The 17,683-nt window shown below is 48.0% G+C and overlaps 1 protein-coding gene across 1 annotated transcript in view; it reads left to right on the top strand.

Moving 5' to 3' along the window:
* The window catches only part of LOC119172610 (uncharacterized), a 41,949-nt gene extending 25,244 nt beyond the window's left edge, over nucleotides 1-16,705 (top strand). The window contains exons 3-4 of the mRNA XM_037423765.2: nucleotides 10,425-10,487; nucleotides 12,959-16,705. Coding sequence (XP_037279662.2) covers nucleotides 10,425-10,487; nucleotides 12,959-15,513 — 2,618 coding nt within the window. The 3' untranslated portion in view covers nucleotides 15,514-16,705. The remainder of the gene's footprint in view (nucleotides 1-10,424; nucleotides 10,488-12,958) is intronic.
* Nucleotides 16,706-17,683: the final 978 nt, after the last annotated feature.

Raw genomic sequence — 17,683 nt, 5'->3', positions numbered from 1 at the left:
AGTTAGTGTTTCTTGTGGGCGCATGTGTTTCCCATGTGCTTTCATCAAGCCTTAGTTGAAGAAACCGTCAGTTTCTTCTACCAGGGGCTGCTATATAGAGAGCCAGAAAAGGCCAAACAATCTTGTCAAAAACTCGCGCGTCCATCTGTTGTGTTTTACTCTCAGGCAACAAAACACTGCACATATACCATAAAATGTAATATTTCTTTAGAGTCATATATATATATATATATATATATATATATATATATATATATATATATATATATATATATATATATATATATATATATATATATATATTGTTGGAATATTTGGCGTTTACACCCAAAAACTACTTTTCCTTCCTATTTCCTTTCTCTCTCTCTCTCTCTCTCTCACACACACACACACACAAGAAGCAGGCTGAATGTGCTGAGGCGCCAACATCTCATATAGAGAGCAGGCTGTCTAACGCTCATTGTTAAACCTGCTTTTAACGGAATCCGCTAAATGTTGATGGTAATTAGGCCCGACGCTCTTGTTTGACAAAATATAGCGCTGCAATGAATAACTCGGACAATGTTTTGTTTGTCTTGTAAATATTTCGAAAGTAACTTGAAAGCTTGACGAGATTAGGTGAGTTGGCGCAATGTCATATTAATGTTGTATAGCTTCAGCGCAACTCAGTCCGAGCACTAAGGGGAGGGTCACCTGTATTTTTTCGCTTCTTGTTTACGTCTGTTTCCTTCATGATCAGATTAAGGTGCGCTAGAGCTGGACAGGATTCGAAAGCTCCAAGACGCGGGTTCAGCTTCCGGCCGCGGCGGCTGCATTTCGGTGGGGGCAAAGAACACCCGTGTATTTAAGTGCACGTTAAAGAACCCCAGCTGCTCGAAACTGATCCGGCGTCCGCCATAACGGAAAATTGTGATTTTTGACACGTAAAACGCCATCCAGCATTTATTACATCAGAAATAATCTCGAGCACAACTAAGAGCATTTCCTTGATACATTGTACGCTGAAACTCTTAACATTCAGGTATTGGTATTCAGTGTCCTATAGTGAGTGCAGTTTCTTTGCTTGCTATCTAATTTAATCCTTATCTCGAATACTTCCTTGCATTATCTCGCAAGTGCCTTCAAACGATTCGTGTCGTGTTTCTTCTCCGCAGAGCGTGCATGCATCCCGTAAGAAAGCAGGGCGCTTTCGCCAGCTATAGGAGAAACATACCGTACGCCAGCGTATACCTTCGCGTGGCCATTTTGCTCGCTACCGCTCGGACAGTGAGAGTGGGCACGAGGGGATCTCGGCCAGCATATGTGATGCGCGCACGGAAGTCAAGAAAAAAAAAAGGATTCGTGCGACTCAGTTCGTGGCACACAACCGCGACTCATGGCCGCGCAGCACGGTACTATTTAGCAGTGGCACGCCACCGTGGTTTCCCTGGGCAAACTGCACGCCAAGCACGCACTCTGGGACGAGATGTTCGCCAACCAACGGCCGGCATGTGTACACACACTCGCACGACCCGGCCAGTGTGTGTACTCTTACGCGAGTCAAAAAAGAGTCGCTGCCAGCTTTTGTTTTGTTCTTTTTAATAGCGTTTTTTTTTTTACTTTCTGTTCTTCCTCTATGTGCCTGAATACTGCGGAGACTCGAGTGTGGTCCTCCGCATCCGTGCGTTCGAATACTTAAGCGAGAGTCGAGGGAAAAGAGATTCGCACGGGCCGTATACCGTGTTTACTCGTGCGAGGCTCTCAGTATACTTACTTCAGAGCTACCGAAATTCAGGAGGCGCTGGAATGCGCATCATCACGAATAGATAGATAGATAGATAGATAGATAGATAGATAGATAGATAGATAGAAAGAAAGAAAGAAAGAAAGAAAGAAAGAAAGAAAGAAAGAAAGAAAGAAAGAATAAAAGAAAGAAAGCTATCTCAAAATGCATGATAGCCGAAAGAAAAAAAGAAATAAAGAAAGGAAGGAAGAAAGAGTAAAAGAGTGAAAGAAAGCTAACTCGAAATGTAGTGATAGCCGAAAGAAAGAAAGAAACAAAGAAACAAAGAGAGAAAGAAAGAAAGAAAAAAACAAAGAAAGAAAGAAAGAAAGAGAGAAAGAAAGAAAAAAAGAAAGAAAGAAAGAAAGAAAGAAAGAAAGAAAGAAAGAAAGAAAGAAAGAAAGAAAGAAAGAAAGAAAGAAAGAAAGAAAGAAAGAAAGAAAGAAAGAAAGAACGCTAACTCGAAATGTCGTGATAGCCGTCACCATAACTGAAAAGGTATTTTTAATGTAAATAAAAGATGTAAACGCATTTCTTTTTTCGTGGCTTTCACACAACCTTAACGAAAAACCAGCAGATAATGAAGCGAAGAACATTTCAGGGCGTGTTAATTGCAGTGTTGCAATTGTACTGCAGTAATTAAGCTATCAGTGTTAAGAAAGTGAAGTGCATGAAAAGGCGACTTGCCACCGGTAGGGACTTAACCTGGAACGTTCTGGTTACGCCCTTAAACTTAATTTTTATCCTGGGGTTGCGGTTCTCGGCTGCAAGTGTTCCATTCGCACATGCAATATGCCCAACTCTCTACGCTATAGGATCGAGCATCACGAGATTACAGGTAATCGAGAGCATTCGGCCGTACGGTATCGATTACCACAGCAGTTAATTGCGTTGATATACGACACACCGAAATTGTGAACGTACGAATAAACACTGTTGCTGATTAACAGAGTATTACAGGTGTCCAGGTGGAGCTACAACCGGCCAAGCCCACCTGTCACCCCCTCGAACGTATGGTGTCTCGCCGTATATTTTGTTTTTGTTGTATTTTTTTATATGTGTTGTTCATTTATAAGTAGGTCGCTTGTAGCGAATCTATATTCTCTAACATCTCACTCACGTATTGTTTGAAGGTTTTGAACACCTTTACTCAATTTAACACCTCTAAAATATTCGTATATATCATTCGCGAATAAGAACGCGCAGTTATTAAACCAGCTCGGACTTGGCTTTTCGCAAGCACCACACCCACGCTGTCGAGATATTCAGAGGGCAGGAGGTGCGGGCCTTACAGGAGTAAATCCGGTACGCGGCAAAACGAAATAACGACCCGCAACGTTTACAGAATGACGACCGCAGAGAAGGAAGAGGGAATTCAGACTGCTGCCGCATGCAGCGCGACGGGAGCAGATCAAGAGCGAAAGAATACGAACACCCGAGCCACACGCAACGTGAAAACAAAGGGTAAAAGACAAAAAAGAAAAGGTAATAGTAAGATTGCAAGAAACGAGAGCGTCGCCAGGCGTGCCTCTAAGCAAACAGGGACAAACGAGCCGGGCTGCAGCATCGGCGAAAATGCAAAGCACGTGCGAATAAGTGCGTCCACGGTCATCCGCCGGAAGCCGCAAACGAACAATGCACATCGTGGCGAGGTTTAATCGTGTCGTGCGAAGTCACTATGCGCGAAAAGTAAACTGCGATTAGCCAAGGAAAGAAATTAGGACAGAAGAATGGCGTCACACATACGCACTTTCTTCGCGGTACTGCTGAATCTCGTTACAACGAACACTGATATAGCGAATTATAGTTTACAGTGAGCCAAATACGAACTTTGGTTGGTCGCGCTTCATTTCGGTCATATTTATTCCTTTCATAACGGAACCAAAAAACAAGAAAGCCACCGCAATATCGGCCGTAACGAAGAAATACTTGTTTCCCGGAAGGTTTAAAACTCGAAAGGCGTCAAAAAGCCCGATAAATAGTGGAACACAATTCACGAGCACATGCTTTCCGCTAAAATTCACCACCACGCCCTTTTTGAAATAAATATGATCACTGGCCTGCTTTGTGAAGTGACTCTTGTTTATTTACAATTTCGCCTTCTCATGTTCTGGGTTAATCTGGAATGTCTGGAATGTCACATGTTCAGATTACCTTGTTTACTCGAGGTAATCTGTGCGAGAGATATATAATGATGCGATGCGGTTATGTATGCGGGATTTTCTTGCCCCGTATACATTGCCAGTATCTTCAAAGCCTATTTTTATCTTTGTTACAATAAATATTGGTTATAACGAACTGAATTATGCTCATTGTGCTACTTCGTACTATGGAGGTTTGAGTGCACATACCTTCTATAACGCTGGAAAAAAAAATCAAGCATTTTGCGCCTCTTCGCTTTCTATTTATTTTGTGAGCTCCGTTAAACGAGGTCAGCCGGAGGGGAGAGGGTGACGTCACCCTGTGGTTCTTATTGTTCAAAAGCAAACAGAGGCCGAAACAAACGCTTCATGCGATGTGCGAGCGGCCATGGGACGTTACTGGCAGGTGCTGCTTCGCGCACGCGGCGCCGCTTTAACTTCCGTTTCAGGTTCACGAATGCCTTTCTCTAAAAGGAGAGAACGTAGAACGTCTCTATCGCCCCCATACGTGGCCGTGCCTCTGACGTGCACGTCCCGACGAAATCGAAACAACCTGGCGGAGCGCGAACCGTGCCAGTCCCTCGACGGCCGCAGTTAGCCGGCGATCACGCTCCGAGTCACGGACGAGACACGAGAAGCATGTAGCACACAATCGGCTGACCGCCGGCGTGGCTAGGCACGCCGCACCGATTTCTCGCTCATCGGCACGAGTTTGAAAAGTGGTGCTCTTCCGCCGCACGCGCTGCAGCTTCCGACCGGCGCGCGCGCAAGCGTGTTTGGAGCCGGAAGTAGCGCTCGTCGAAAGTCGTCGCGCGAGTCGCTGCGCGTCTTTTGCGTTTCGTGTGTTTGCGCCTGCTGATTTGCATACCGAGCGATCGGTGTGGAGGGCCGTTGCAAAATAGTTTTCGAAAGGCGGTTGCCTGACCCTTTGACGGAAGACCCATGGCACCATGTGGCACCCGGTGGTAGGCTCCCTGATTGACCGCATTCCCGTCAATGGCGTAGATGTGCTAAAGAGCAGGAAGAAGAGTGGGGACTGTGTTGGAAACCGATCTCTGCGCGCGTGAAGTGTGAGCACGCGCCGAGAAGTATTGCGGTCACGTGGGTCAGGAATGTGAAAGTCGCGCCCCTGATTATGCCGGCGACGAGTGCTCACCGCAGCGGAGGCGGAATGGTAGAGTCTTCGTCTATCGATGGCGACCTTTCCTTTCCGCTCTCTTCTTGTCTTTCACTCCCCTCCACGACGCTGTGCAGAGCTCTCAAGGGTTACAGAGACTAGCTTATTTCTTAATCTCAAATCACTGTCTCTCAGTGTCAGGGCTGAGCGAGCGAGTGAGTGAGTGAGTGAGTGAGTGAGTGAGTGAGTGAGTTAGTGAACATGCCCCGTGTAGTGACAACACTCACGTTATATGACAAACTTCACATTACATCATGTTGGCGCGCCGATACGGCTGTTTCAGTGACGTCAGCGCAAGCCGTCTATTCTGTTATATCCCCGCCCCCTCCTTCCTCCTGCACCTCTCATGGTGTTACGCTTCCTCTTGGATTGGCTCACCTTTAACCAAGTAACAATGTCACGTGATGACGTCATAACAACGTTATGGTGCCCCGGATCTTTGCAACCTCCGACGTCTTGCTGACGTCACTAATCAATAATGGCGACATCTGCCGTGATACTTTTTAAAAGGAAAAGTTAACGCCAAGTGTTTCATTGGGCATCTAAAGCTTTCTCCATAATACTGACTGGTAAGTTGCCAATCATTTGCATTCAATACAGTGTTCCCTTTTTGTTTGCATGCGTTGCATTTGAACGCAGCGCGTATTCCGCCAGTTAAGCACTGAGTGGTACCGTTGAGTGACGTAAACAAGCAGTTCTTACCAGGCCGTCCAGAAGGCCCAAAAGGTGGCTGGCGAGCTCCGACTCCCAGTCCCCACATGGGTGGAGCCACCGGGCTGGCCCCCGTAAGGGGTGCCCAGTCCCCTTCAGGACCTTTAATAAAGTTAATTCTCTCTCTCTCTCTTTCAATTTCTGCAGCATTTAAAATCGAGCCGGCTGAACCCTCGAGTGAAAGCATGCATAAACCGACGCTGAAAAGAGAAAAAGAAACAAAAAAAACAACCCTTCATGGTTGAGTGAGAAAGCAAACCACTGCGACATAAAAACTAACGAGGCCGGGCGAGTGGACTCCCACGAGACACAACAGCTTGCGAAATCTTATTCAACACCTTCTTTCTTAAACGCGCTTTCTTCCAGGTCCACTTAAAGAGGACCCTGATTTGCAAGAGAGCTCCCCGTGAACGATTCGCGAGGCAGCGCTAACCATGCATTCATCGCGAAATGAGTTCTGCGGCATCTTTCTCACTCTATTACTGCGAGGTCTCACGTAGACGACACTGAATCAGACGGACGTAAGAAAACAACAAAAACACGTCAAACCAAAACTACGGGAAGTGAAGGAGCAACAGTCATGAATCATCCGAGAAGCCAAGAGTCAGTATTCATTAGCGGCGCACGCGCAAACGAGACCACGCCGTCCCATGCGGCGTTTCCCAGAGGATTGCGTCCGAAGCACGCGTTCGTATGCTAATGCGGGGCAATTGCTGCGGCGAATACGTACATGGTGGCTCAAGAACGACGTCTGACTGCGTAAAGCGGGTTTCATTTCGAGAAAGCAGTGACGGTCCCTATAAAGGACAAAAATGAGCTCGTACATCACACGCAGTGGTTAAAGGAGCGGTAGGCGGTGCACGTATATATGAAGACGTTACAGAAGCTGACGGCCAAGCAGTCACACTCCGTGATCATCTTGTGGATTTTGTTGTTGTTGTTGTTCGCCACGGGCATTAGAATTCAAGCCATGGTTACTGCAAGGGCAGCATCCAACAAAGGCACGGTATAACTCGTTCCGGTCCACGTTGTTACTATGGCTACAAACCAGCACCGACAAGAAGGAACAGTCTCGGCATTGCAGGAGGCGAAGTCAATTCCACCCGAAGCCTGTAGAGCGCTCCGTCCAGTGCAATGAGCCCAGGCTGTTTCATAGATTGTCATCCCAGAATAGGGACCCTCCCCGTCTCCATCGCACTTCTATTATCATCAGCCTGACAAAGCCTATTGCAGGGCTAAGGCCTCTCCTATATGTTCCGTCATTCAACCTGACCCTATGCTTGATGCGGCCACGTCACACCCAGAAAATTTTTAATCTCATCTGCGCACCGAACTTGGTCTTCTCCTCGCGCATTTAGCCTCTGTTGAAATTCAGTCGGTCACTCGTAATGGCCGGGTAGCGCGTGGAGCGCGTAGGCATCTTGCCTACGCGCTCCACGCGCTACCCATGTCCGTTTCTTCTTGATTTCAATGTCCGTAACACCTGTTTGTTCCCTGACCCATTACGCTCTCTTCTTGTTCCTTGAGGTAACACCTATTTTATTTTATTTTGCTAGCTGCGTCGTCCTCCGTTTAAGTTGAAACCTCTTTGTAAGCCTCACATTTTCTGCTAAAGTACCGGTAAGTTGCAGCAGTGATATACTTCCTTTTGAGGAATACTGACAAACTACCATTCTTGCTTTGAGATTGCTTGCTGAATGTGCTCCACCACATATTTATTATTTTACTTGCTTCTTTCTCATGGCTCGGATCTATGGTTGCTACCTGTTCTAAATAGACATATACATTTGCAGTATTCAGTGATTCACAACCTATCGTGTAGCACTGTTCTCATCCCAGAAGTTTTCACTTCAGTTTTGTGCACATTAATTTTCAGACCTACTGTCCTGCTTTCTTTGCCCCATTCAGTAATCATGACTTGCAGTTCTTCCTCTGAGTTACTCATCAATTCAATATCATCAATGAGCCGTAGGTTACCAGGGTGCACTCCAGTAACTAGTATCCCTAACACATCCAGATTTATGGCCATGAAAACCTCCTGTGAGCACGCGGTACTCAGGAGATCGTGTCTCCCTGCCTACAACCTTCTTTATTGGGACTTTTGTACCTGTATCACTATGCCAGATGAGGCCTATACACTGCACTGCAATAAAGAAATGTTTTCGTCATCCACCCTCGTTTGAATTCTATCAATGCAGTTTTATACCATTACAGTTAGCACATGCCACAAGAGCGAAAGCGTTTTATATACGAGATATAGACTGTGTTAGGGAGTACAGTCTGAAACACACTCCATTTTTCTGGGAAAGAAAAAAAACTGTGGCTGATACAGCTAACTCGCTGTTCCAGACTCGTGTGATTCCAACTGTATGCAGTCAGGTCCGTTGGCTCACAGCAAGAAACGCTGCCACAGCGCGAAGACTCAACAAGATGGCATGCAAAGTAATCTTTGCTGAGCATCGAAATAGTGCTCTTATCAGGAGTCAGTCTTGTTCTGCACAATTAAAACCATCTCGCATGTCCTCTAACTATATTTAAATATGACGCCTGCTAGCTCCACAGTCTAGAGAATCAGTTGCATGCTCCCTATATTTATTCGCCATATACTTTGGATCGACTGCCCTCCGTAACATGCGACATCATTCGAGTAAAATATGTGTGAATTAAATAGAAAACAATGAATTCAAGGTGATACGACGACCTTCTCATGCTGAGCAACTTTCAGCCTACTTATTATGCGCGCAAGGTTATCACGCTTTTGAATGTATAGAGTCCTCTCAGTTTTTCATGAGTGAGTACTTACAGCGTGCCGCTGAAAGGAGGCTCGAGCGTCTCGAGCGATTTCTCTCGCATCAGCCGCCAGGGATCGTTTCGAAAAGCTCCACGAGCGATTCTCTCCGGTGGCGCGGTGCCGCGTCCGAGAACCCGCGCAGAGGTCCAGTCGGCATCTCATTCAACGACGCCCTTTGAACGCTTCCATCCCACCGTTCAAGACGGACAACCAGTTTTTTCCCACGATCCCGCTCGCTTGGCCACTAAGCAGTATATTTGCGGTGAAGGAAGCATATCGAAGTGCGCATGCGCCAATTCTTCTCAATGAAGACGCACGTGTCAGCCAGCCATGTCTGAAATCACGCTCTAGAGGCGAGATACGTTGGATGGACGACGGGAGCCTTCGAGGCTCAAAGCGACAGCGGTGGCTGCCAGCTTTCCGAAACACGCCACGCTAATAAGCGAGCCGCGGGTGATCACGCCTGCCGGCTGTGCTGACGTGTAGCGCAGTGTGCCACAAGACAGCCGTGACCTCTGTGGCCAGCGGGAGACGAATGGCTGCTGAACCCACGCTCAATCGAGAGAGAACCACATTCAGATTCACAAGGTCTTGCATCATTCCTCTTGCGACAAGGATGATATTAAATCAAGCCCAGCTCGCTCCTCACCTGGAAAAACAGTCTCAGCAATTGTATCGGTTGTAAAACGGCCCAGCAAAAAGAAGCAGTTGAGAATATTATCACACCAGACAATTTACAGCTGCCCAACATCAGTTTTTATTCCCGCTGAAAGTGCAACTATTATGTGGTCATGTTACTCATTCCGAATAGCTGAACACTAGAGTTATCGACATTCTAAGTGAGCCGATTTGTTGATTATTGATTATTTATTTGATTGATTGATTGATTGATTGATTGATTGATTGATTGATTGATTGATCGGCTTTCCCGTCCTAGTAGGCTAATATGACGCTGCTTTGTAGCTTACAAGAACGCAGTTGAAAGACTCCTCATCAACCTCAACCGTCTGGGATACTTGACGTACACTTATAGCGTAAGGGCATTCGCATCCCATAGCGGCCTACAGAAATAAGAAACCACGACCTTCTTCTCAACAATTCAACTACGTAAACCACTGAGTAGTGAGCCACTGATGCTATACAGCACGTTACACATAGCATCAACATACCATAACCTCCCAGCAGTGGACGGACAACACAAACGAGGGAGTCAGCTATGGGTGGGCAAGAATTCGCTGGCAACCTTACCGCGCGAAGCCATTTTTTTTTCGATTCGCCTTGGTGCAGGGTAGCAAACCACATGCTACAATTCTGGTTGACTTCCACACCTTTCTTTCATTTTATTCTCTCCCTCTCTCTGTGTTCGTGTCTTTTCGCCCTCTCACCCAAACCTGTGTTTAACGATGGTCGCGCGTAGTTATGCATCTATTCAACGAGCCCGCTTATGTGTTTAGCACCATAACCTTCATTTCTATTCACCCCCGACTGCCCTACTTCCGTCCACGAAAATAGGGAAGAGGAGAACCTAGACGCTGCAACGTTATTACATTAGGTAGTCTAGTAACGTTGATCCAGTTGGTGGCTAACACCCCACGCCCTCCCATTAGTTTTCCCCCGGCAAAATGAGAAAGCTGAGCCTTTGAGCCGGAACTAAAATATATATTGTTTAGAAGTGTGAAAATCAGCTATTCAATTGAAATTTCTGCGCGCTTACAGGCCAGCGGAAAGTTGTGGGAACAAGCTGATAAGGCGCTGATTAAAATAATATTCGCGATGAACAATTAGCAGGGCACGTAGTCATGTGCTTTTGGTTCCGTCTACAGCCGGTTATTCTTTTCACAGGTGCTCTGCGCTGGTGCCTCACAGTGGGAGTCTCCCTTCTTCTCTGCGCCACTTGCAGCACAGGTGAGGCCCGACCTTTCGTCGGAACCAACCTTACGTACCAATCAATAGGAACGTTGAAGCACGCAGAAAATAACCTATAATATGTTACATAAAGATGAGGATATGGGGGTTATAAGGACCTAATTATGAGCGCGGATTCAGGCTCTTCAAGGAAAGGTTTCCCTTTTGTGATGGCAATCGATGAAGGTGTTCGTGAGGATGGTTGTCATAATTAATCAGTAATATTAACAATAGCAAGTTTATTCGAGTGCCGGTTAGTGTTCTTGCTACAGTACTAGCTGAAAAGACGGAGTTCATATGTTTATCACGTGCCATACGCACGCACAGGTTGGGAGGGGGGCCCTTCAGAGCCACTGCCCCTGGTCACCTAAGAGCAGGGCGGGGGAAGTCAGCCTAACACTGGCCCAACACGACAGAATAGAGGGGGGGAGGAAGGGGCAAAGTCAGCGTTCTACTGCAGCGTGTCCCTTCCTATGCCAGAAAGCATTTAGAAAGCCGACATTTTTGAACAGTTTAATTAGGTAGTAAACTTAATACGTCTGCTGCTGCTGATGTTTCGCACGTATACATCATGAAGGATGAGAACACACATACACACCAAGTATGAATAAAACGTCAGCGCTAACGTTGCCATTTGAAAAAAAAAAAAAGGGGGGGGGGGCTGTCCCATGTCTTGTAATCTCATATATAGGCCATTTCTCAAGGGGATTTGCCGTGAGCATTCGAGAAACGTGTCTATACGTATCTCTCATCATCATCATCAGCGTGACTACGCCCACTGCAGGGCAAAGGCCTCTCCCATGACCAGCCAATCAACCTGGTCTTGTGCTTTCTGCTATCACGTTGTACCTGCGAAATTTTTTATCTCATCGGCCCTTCTAACTTTCTGTCTCCCCTTCGTGTGTTTGCGTTCTCTGGGAATCCAGTCAGTTACCCTTAATGGCCAGCGGTTATCCTGCCAACGCGCTACATGCCCGGCCCATGTCCATTTGTTCTTAATTTCAACTATGTTATACTTAACCCCGATTTGTTCCCTGACCCACTCTGCTCTCTTCTTGTCTCTTAAGGTTACCCCTATCATTTTTCTTTCCATCGCTCGCTCAATTTAGCTGTACGCTCTTAATAGGCCTCCAGGTTTCTGCTCCGTAGGTAAGCTCTAGCAAAACACAGCTGCTATATACGTTCCTCTTGAAGGTTAGTGGTAGATTACCATGCATGATTTGAGAATGCGTGCCGAATGTGATCCACCCCATCCTTATTCTAGTTATTTCACTCTCATGGTTTGGCTACCTGTCCTAAATAGAGATACTCCTTTGAAACTTTTAGCGTCTGTCCACTTATCGCAAAGCATTGTTTTCTGCCAATCTACAATAAGTAAATCTCTAAAATGAGTAAAAATATGAACGCCGACCATTAAAGGACCAGTCAACAGGCTCCGAAACGCGCAGGATAAGCTCGCGCATCTTTCCTGCGCGTGGCCAACCTCCTTCAACGCGCAGTGACGTCAACTCGGCGATCGACGACGTAGCACGCAGCTCTTCGATTGGTCTAAACCAGGTATCAATAAAGAGAAACTTAGTCTACGTCACCGATCGCCGAGTTGACGTCATCGCGCGTGGAAAAAGGATGGTCAGGCGTACGAAAGATGCGCGAGCTTTTCCTGCGCGTTCCGGAGCCTGTTGACTGGCCCTTCAAGTTTACAGCATCTCTTCCGAAGAAATGTTTCAACAAAAAGTGACCTCATGGGGTACATCACAAAAAAAATCACTAAGACCAGCTCCGTCTGTGTAGCGAGGCATTAGCAATTATAATTGGTGAGAAAATGGTGTCCTGTAACAAACAGTCACAAAGTCATAAAAAAATACGGGACGAAGAATATCATTTGCGCCGATAGCGAAAGGTCGCCGGGCCACGTATTTGTGACCCCTGGTTTATATTTTTCAAATATACTGCCTTGTGAATTCAATACAAATGGCATAATGATTATACCATTTATCTTGAATTCAGAAGACTGTATACTTGGGACTATTAATGACAAGCGCTTTGGCACAATCAGCGGTATTACAATCGAAATACCGTCATCTTTGAATAGTTCAATAAGGTAGTAAACATTATAAGCCAGCCGCTAGAGAGATTCCTGCGGTCGTGTGTTATGACGATGTGAAATTATAGTTTCCAAGCGAGCATTCAGTTCAGCTGTTTGTCTTATTTTTCAACATGAGAATCACAATGATGTTGTGGGAAGTGAACAAAAAACCTGAAAATGGGGTTGGAAAGCGTCCAGTAACCATCACTTTTTTACAGACGGCAGTATACAAAACGCAAAAGCTTATACAGAACTAGCGCTGTGGAAAAGGGAGAGAGGGAGAACGCTTTATTGAAAAGCAGAGAATTTAGCCGGCATATATAAATCGCTGACCATATTATATCAACCCTATTTCTTCCTGCCTTTCTTTTCCCACGCTTCGCAGGTGATCCCGACCGTTACTCGCAGGTCAAGGAGACGCACAATGGCACCTACCTGTCCCAGTACGAGTGGAGTGTGCGCGACATGTACGCGCTCCTGCAGCGCTCGTCTGTCATGCACGGAGTCAACCTGGCGGGCCCCGACTTCTACACGGGCAAGCCCGGCTACCGAGTGCGGCTGGGACTGTCCTTCGGCAGGATCAATCCGTCCAACGGGGTACCCTACATGGGCGTCTGGTTCACCATCCTGCGCGGCCGCTACGACGACGCACTCGAGTGGCCCTTCCAGTACCGCTTCAACATCACCGTGGTCGACCCGTCGGGTTTGGGACAGGACGCTCACGTCTCCATGAACCCGATGACGGCCATCTGCCGACTGCGCAAACAGTTCCAACGACCCACCGAGCGCAGGAACGACGGCGTCGAAGGGTGCGGCAAGTCATTCCTCATTCCGCACAGCAAGGTGCTCGGGTATGTGTCCGACGACACCCTCCAGGTGCGACTCAGCATATTCCTCGAGGACAAGGGCGCCATTCCCAAGAGGGCCAAGGCCTACATGCGCGGTCACCAGCTCGTCTCCGAGTTTCAGTGGGCCGTGGATGACATCGACGCCAAGATCAAGCAGGCCCGCAAGGGTGAGCCGCAGCCGCTGACGAGCGACCTCTTCTACATAAACAGCGAGAGCTACCTGATGGTGCTTCAGCTGACCTTCCACTCGGAGGATGAACACCTGGGACTATTCGCCGTCGTCATTCCCGGAGAGTTCGACGACACGCTAGAGTGGCCGCTGTCGTACAGCTTCGAGCTGTCCATAGTGGATCAGTCGGCGGGCTTCCTGACCGCCGACCGCAAAGGCGTGATCGACCCGACCTCGGGTGTCTGCCCGCTCAGCGCGTTCACCAAACCGCAGTTCCAGCCCAACACACCGTGCGGCTTCCGCAAACTCGTCTCATTTAGTGCCCTCGAGCGGAGCAATTTCAAGAAAGATGGCAAGATTCTACTACGCTTCACGGCCATCCTTGACCAGATGCCAAATTTTGCCTCTGTGTCGGTGAAGGATCGTCACCTGGTAGCCGAGTACGTCTGGAAAGTGCCCAGCGTGGAAAGAAAAATCGCCCTTGCTACTTCAGGCAGGCCTTCGAACCTGCTGAGCGAGCGGTTCTACACCAGGCACCAGGGCTATCTCATGCAGATGCAGCTCAAGTTCCAGAATTATACGAACGGCAGCATAGGCGTTTTCCTCACGCTTCTAGAAGGCGGCTACGACTCTCTGGCACAGTGGCCCTTCGTGAAGCGCTTCGACCTCATCATCATCGATCAGCAGCACGGAAAAAGGGGCAATGATGTGGTGGTAGCCGTGGATCCAAATAACCCGTACATCAAGAACGAAGCGTGCGTCGGCTCCTTCTGGAGGCCATTCGGACGCAACGACGCGTGCGGGTCTTCTAGTGCCATTTCCTATGACGAAGTTTACAATCGCAAGTACATACGCTACGGAAGCCTACTTGTCAAGGTAGTCGTCTACATGGAGGAGATCGAGCCACCAAACATGGCAAGACTGGTGTTTCGGGACGACAGTGTCGTCGCCGAGTACGACTGGCTCGTCCCGGACATAAAGGAAAAAGTGGCACAGGCAAAGCTCGGCAACGCACAGTTTGTAGACAGCGACAAGTTTTACCTGACCAACGGAGGCTACCGCGTGATGCTGCGCCTTTACCCGGAGAAGGCGTCCGGTTATGTCGGCCTGTACGTAGTCTTCACGCGAGGCGCCTACGACGACGTACTCGAGTGGCCATTCACACACAAGTACGAAATGGTGATTGTCGACCAGAAGGAAGACTCCTCGACTGACATAGTGCACACGACGTTCGCGGCGTCCGGCTGCCCGGACATAGCACTTCAGAAGCCCACTCAAGAACTGGCCGAGTGGAGCTGTGGCGAGAGCCGCATGGCGAGCCACGCGGCGCTCCTGAACGGAGGTTACGTACGCGACGGTGCCATCCGCGTACGGTTCCGCGTGTTCCTCAAAGAATACGCAAGTCACGTGGCATCCGTCACTGTGCGGAACAACGCACTCGTCTCCGAGTACCTCTGGGAACTCAAGGATGCGCCCGCCAAGGTGAACCTGCTGCAGAACGCTGGCTTCGCCAAGGTCGAAAGTCCCATCTTCTACACGGGAAACCAGGGCTACGCCCTAAGGATGAGCCTGGTACTCAACAAGGTGACGACGCCGTTGCAGACTCTTGCCAGCAACGACGACCAGAGCGTCTTGGGCATCTACTTCACGCTCTGGAAGGGAAGGCACGACGCCGTACTGAAGTGGCCCTTCCCGCACGTCATCACGCTAGCCGTCGTCGATACGGCGAGTGGCCGGGCGGACCTCTCTAAGACCGTTGACCCGACACACGCGCGATGTCCGCTCGAGGCTTTCCACAGGCCAAAGACAATGCGCAACGACCACGCCTGCGGGTTCTCTGCCTTCATGGCAGTCGAGCGACTGGGCGATTACATTCGCGACGGCTCGCTGGTCATCAGGGCCACGATCGACATGAGAAGCTGACGGCCGGAGTGAAGTAGACACGTGAACTTCTTTCGTGTGTTTGTGCCATATCCATGTCACAGTATACAGATCTCTCAAGGCACGCGTTATGAGCTGATGAACAGACGGACGCGGCGCGTACTGTAGGCCACAGAGAAAATGCGTCGCGAGGACTGTGCCAATCGTGCGCTCATTCCCAAGCGTTTTCTCCGGAAGGTTGTTAGGACTATCTGCAAAAATGAGTGCGGAACTATGGCACTGCCCTGTTGTTCCATCGGAGCGGTTTGCTATTCCCCGATATCCGACCTAACTGCTCTGGCCTCCCTGTACCCCAGCTTACGCAATCGTAGTTCTTTCTGTGGATGTCCGCTTGCGTTGCCGAGCCTTCTCGCGAAAGTTCGCTTACTTACACGAGGGCATATTGGGAGTCGAATGAAACCATACACAGACAACACGTGCGCTACGTGCGCATGTTATAAAAGACGCCCGTGTGAACCCGCTTCGTCAAAGTATACAACACACTTTCAGACACAGTTGGGAGATCTAATCCCCAGCAGTTTCAAATGCAATGCGCCTATTCGCTTTCGCAGCACGTCTGCATCTGAGGAACACGAACACCGACAAGAGGAAAAGTTTGAACTCGCATGTCGCAGCAAGAGCGCGAAATATAGGCAGGGGGGAAAAATGCGCTTTCGATCGGGAAAAACTCTGATCACACCCGGCCTGGGAAGATTCACTCCGCTTAAAGCAGCGGTCCGGGGCTGCGCTATGGCCCAGAGCGCAGCCTTCAGTCACTCTATGTATATCTTAAAGAAGACAAAATTCTGCGAAGTGCTCATAACCACCTTATGCGGAACGAACAAAGTGATCCATTCCGGTAAAAAAAAAGGTAAGAAATAAAGGAAGATGAAGAGTGCAGGAAGTACTCCTACATTGCAAAGGCCAGAATGAATATACGGAGCTCAAACTTCTGAAAACACGTATGAAAGTCGAGCATCCTAAACGTGTACTGCCACACCATGCACTGGTATTTGCGTTAAACTCCTTCGCCAACGTGAACGAATGCGCGTTCTGTTTAGAATCACACAGAAACCAAAGCTGCAAGACTTTATAGAATGCGTGAACAAATAAAGAAATAAAAGCGCACTTGACTAACGCGTAAGTGATCCAGGTAAATCCCGTGGCTCGATAATAAAGCTCTTCCTGACGTGTTTGTTATGGTGCATTACGCACGTGAGAACTGGCGTAAGCAACGACGTTTAACCTAAGCTACAACCTTGTAGACGCAGCTATGGTATATTACATTGATAGCTCACTAAATCTATACCGCTATTCTGGACTCCACAAACGAACCTCTCATTTACTTACCGAAACACGGCCACATAATGCAAGCGCGTGCATGCAGCGGCCGTGGCTGGACATTGTGAAATACCGTTATACTGTAAAACTCCCCGCATAAGCGACAGTTCACAGCCTTATGACGTAGCTGTTACGGCCTCTGCTATTTTATAATGCCAACAGGGTTCGACCATAACTTGGGGTCGTTAAAGAATCTACAAACATAAAGTTTTTATATAGGGCGACGTCGAATATATACAAAAAAACACGTCATTGCCACAGGAAAACGCCCATTCTCCTGCACACAACATCTGCACCCACCTCAAAAGAGTCTCTACACTCCCCAAAATGTTACTTCAGACCCCCCCCCCCCCCCCCTGTCTATCCATCTTACAGACACAGGCACTCCACCACCACCTTGTCACCATCCCACGCGTCTTGGCAACAACTCCAAAATCAATATGCTGGACAAACCCTCACCCGCGATGCATGTGTCTTCGATAACAATATTTAAATGAGCGTTGGGGGATGGGGGGGAATGCAACCAATCACAAGCGCAGATAGCTGCTTCACTTTGTGACATAGCGCTTTGTATATTGTTAAGTCGACACATGCGCCTACATTTTGTTCGTTACGACGACCGACAACAGCACTGATTTATTCGACCGACGTCTGGGCCGCTTTACGAACCGGTAGTAGCGATTAAATCATCCGCGCGCTTACAAGTTTTCACATGAAAACGACTGCGAACGTAAAAAAAAAGAAAAAAAAAGCTCGAAGCGGTAGTTTTAAATTTATAGTCAATTTTTTCTCCACCTCGTCCAATAACTCAATACTTCATCAGACCTTTCAA

Source organism: Rhipicephalus microplus, chromosome 4 (assembly GCF_043290135.1).
Source record: "Rhipicephalus microplus isolate Deutch F79 chromosome 4, USDA_Rmic, whole genome shotgun sequence".
NCBI lineage: Eukaryota > Metazoa > Arthropoda > Arachnida > Ixodida > Ixodidae > Rhipicephalus > Rhipicephalus microplus.
The sequence above is the reverse complement of the archived record's forward strand: the minus strand, read 5'-3'. Positions and strand labels throughout refer to the sequence as shown.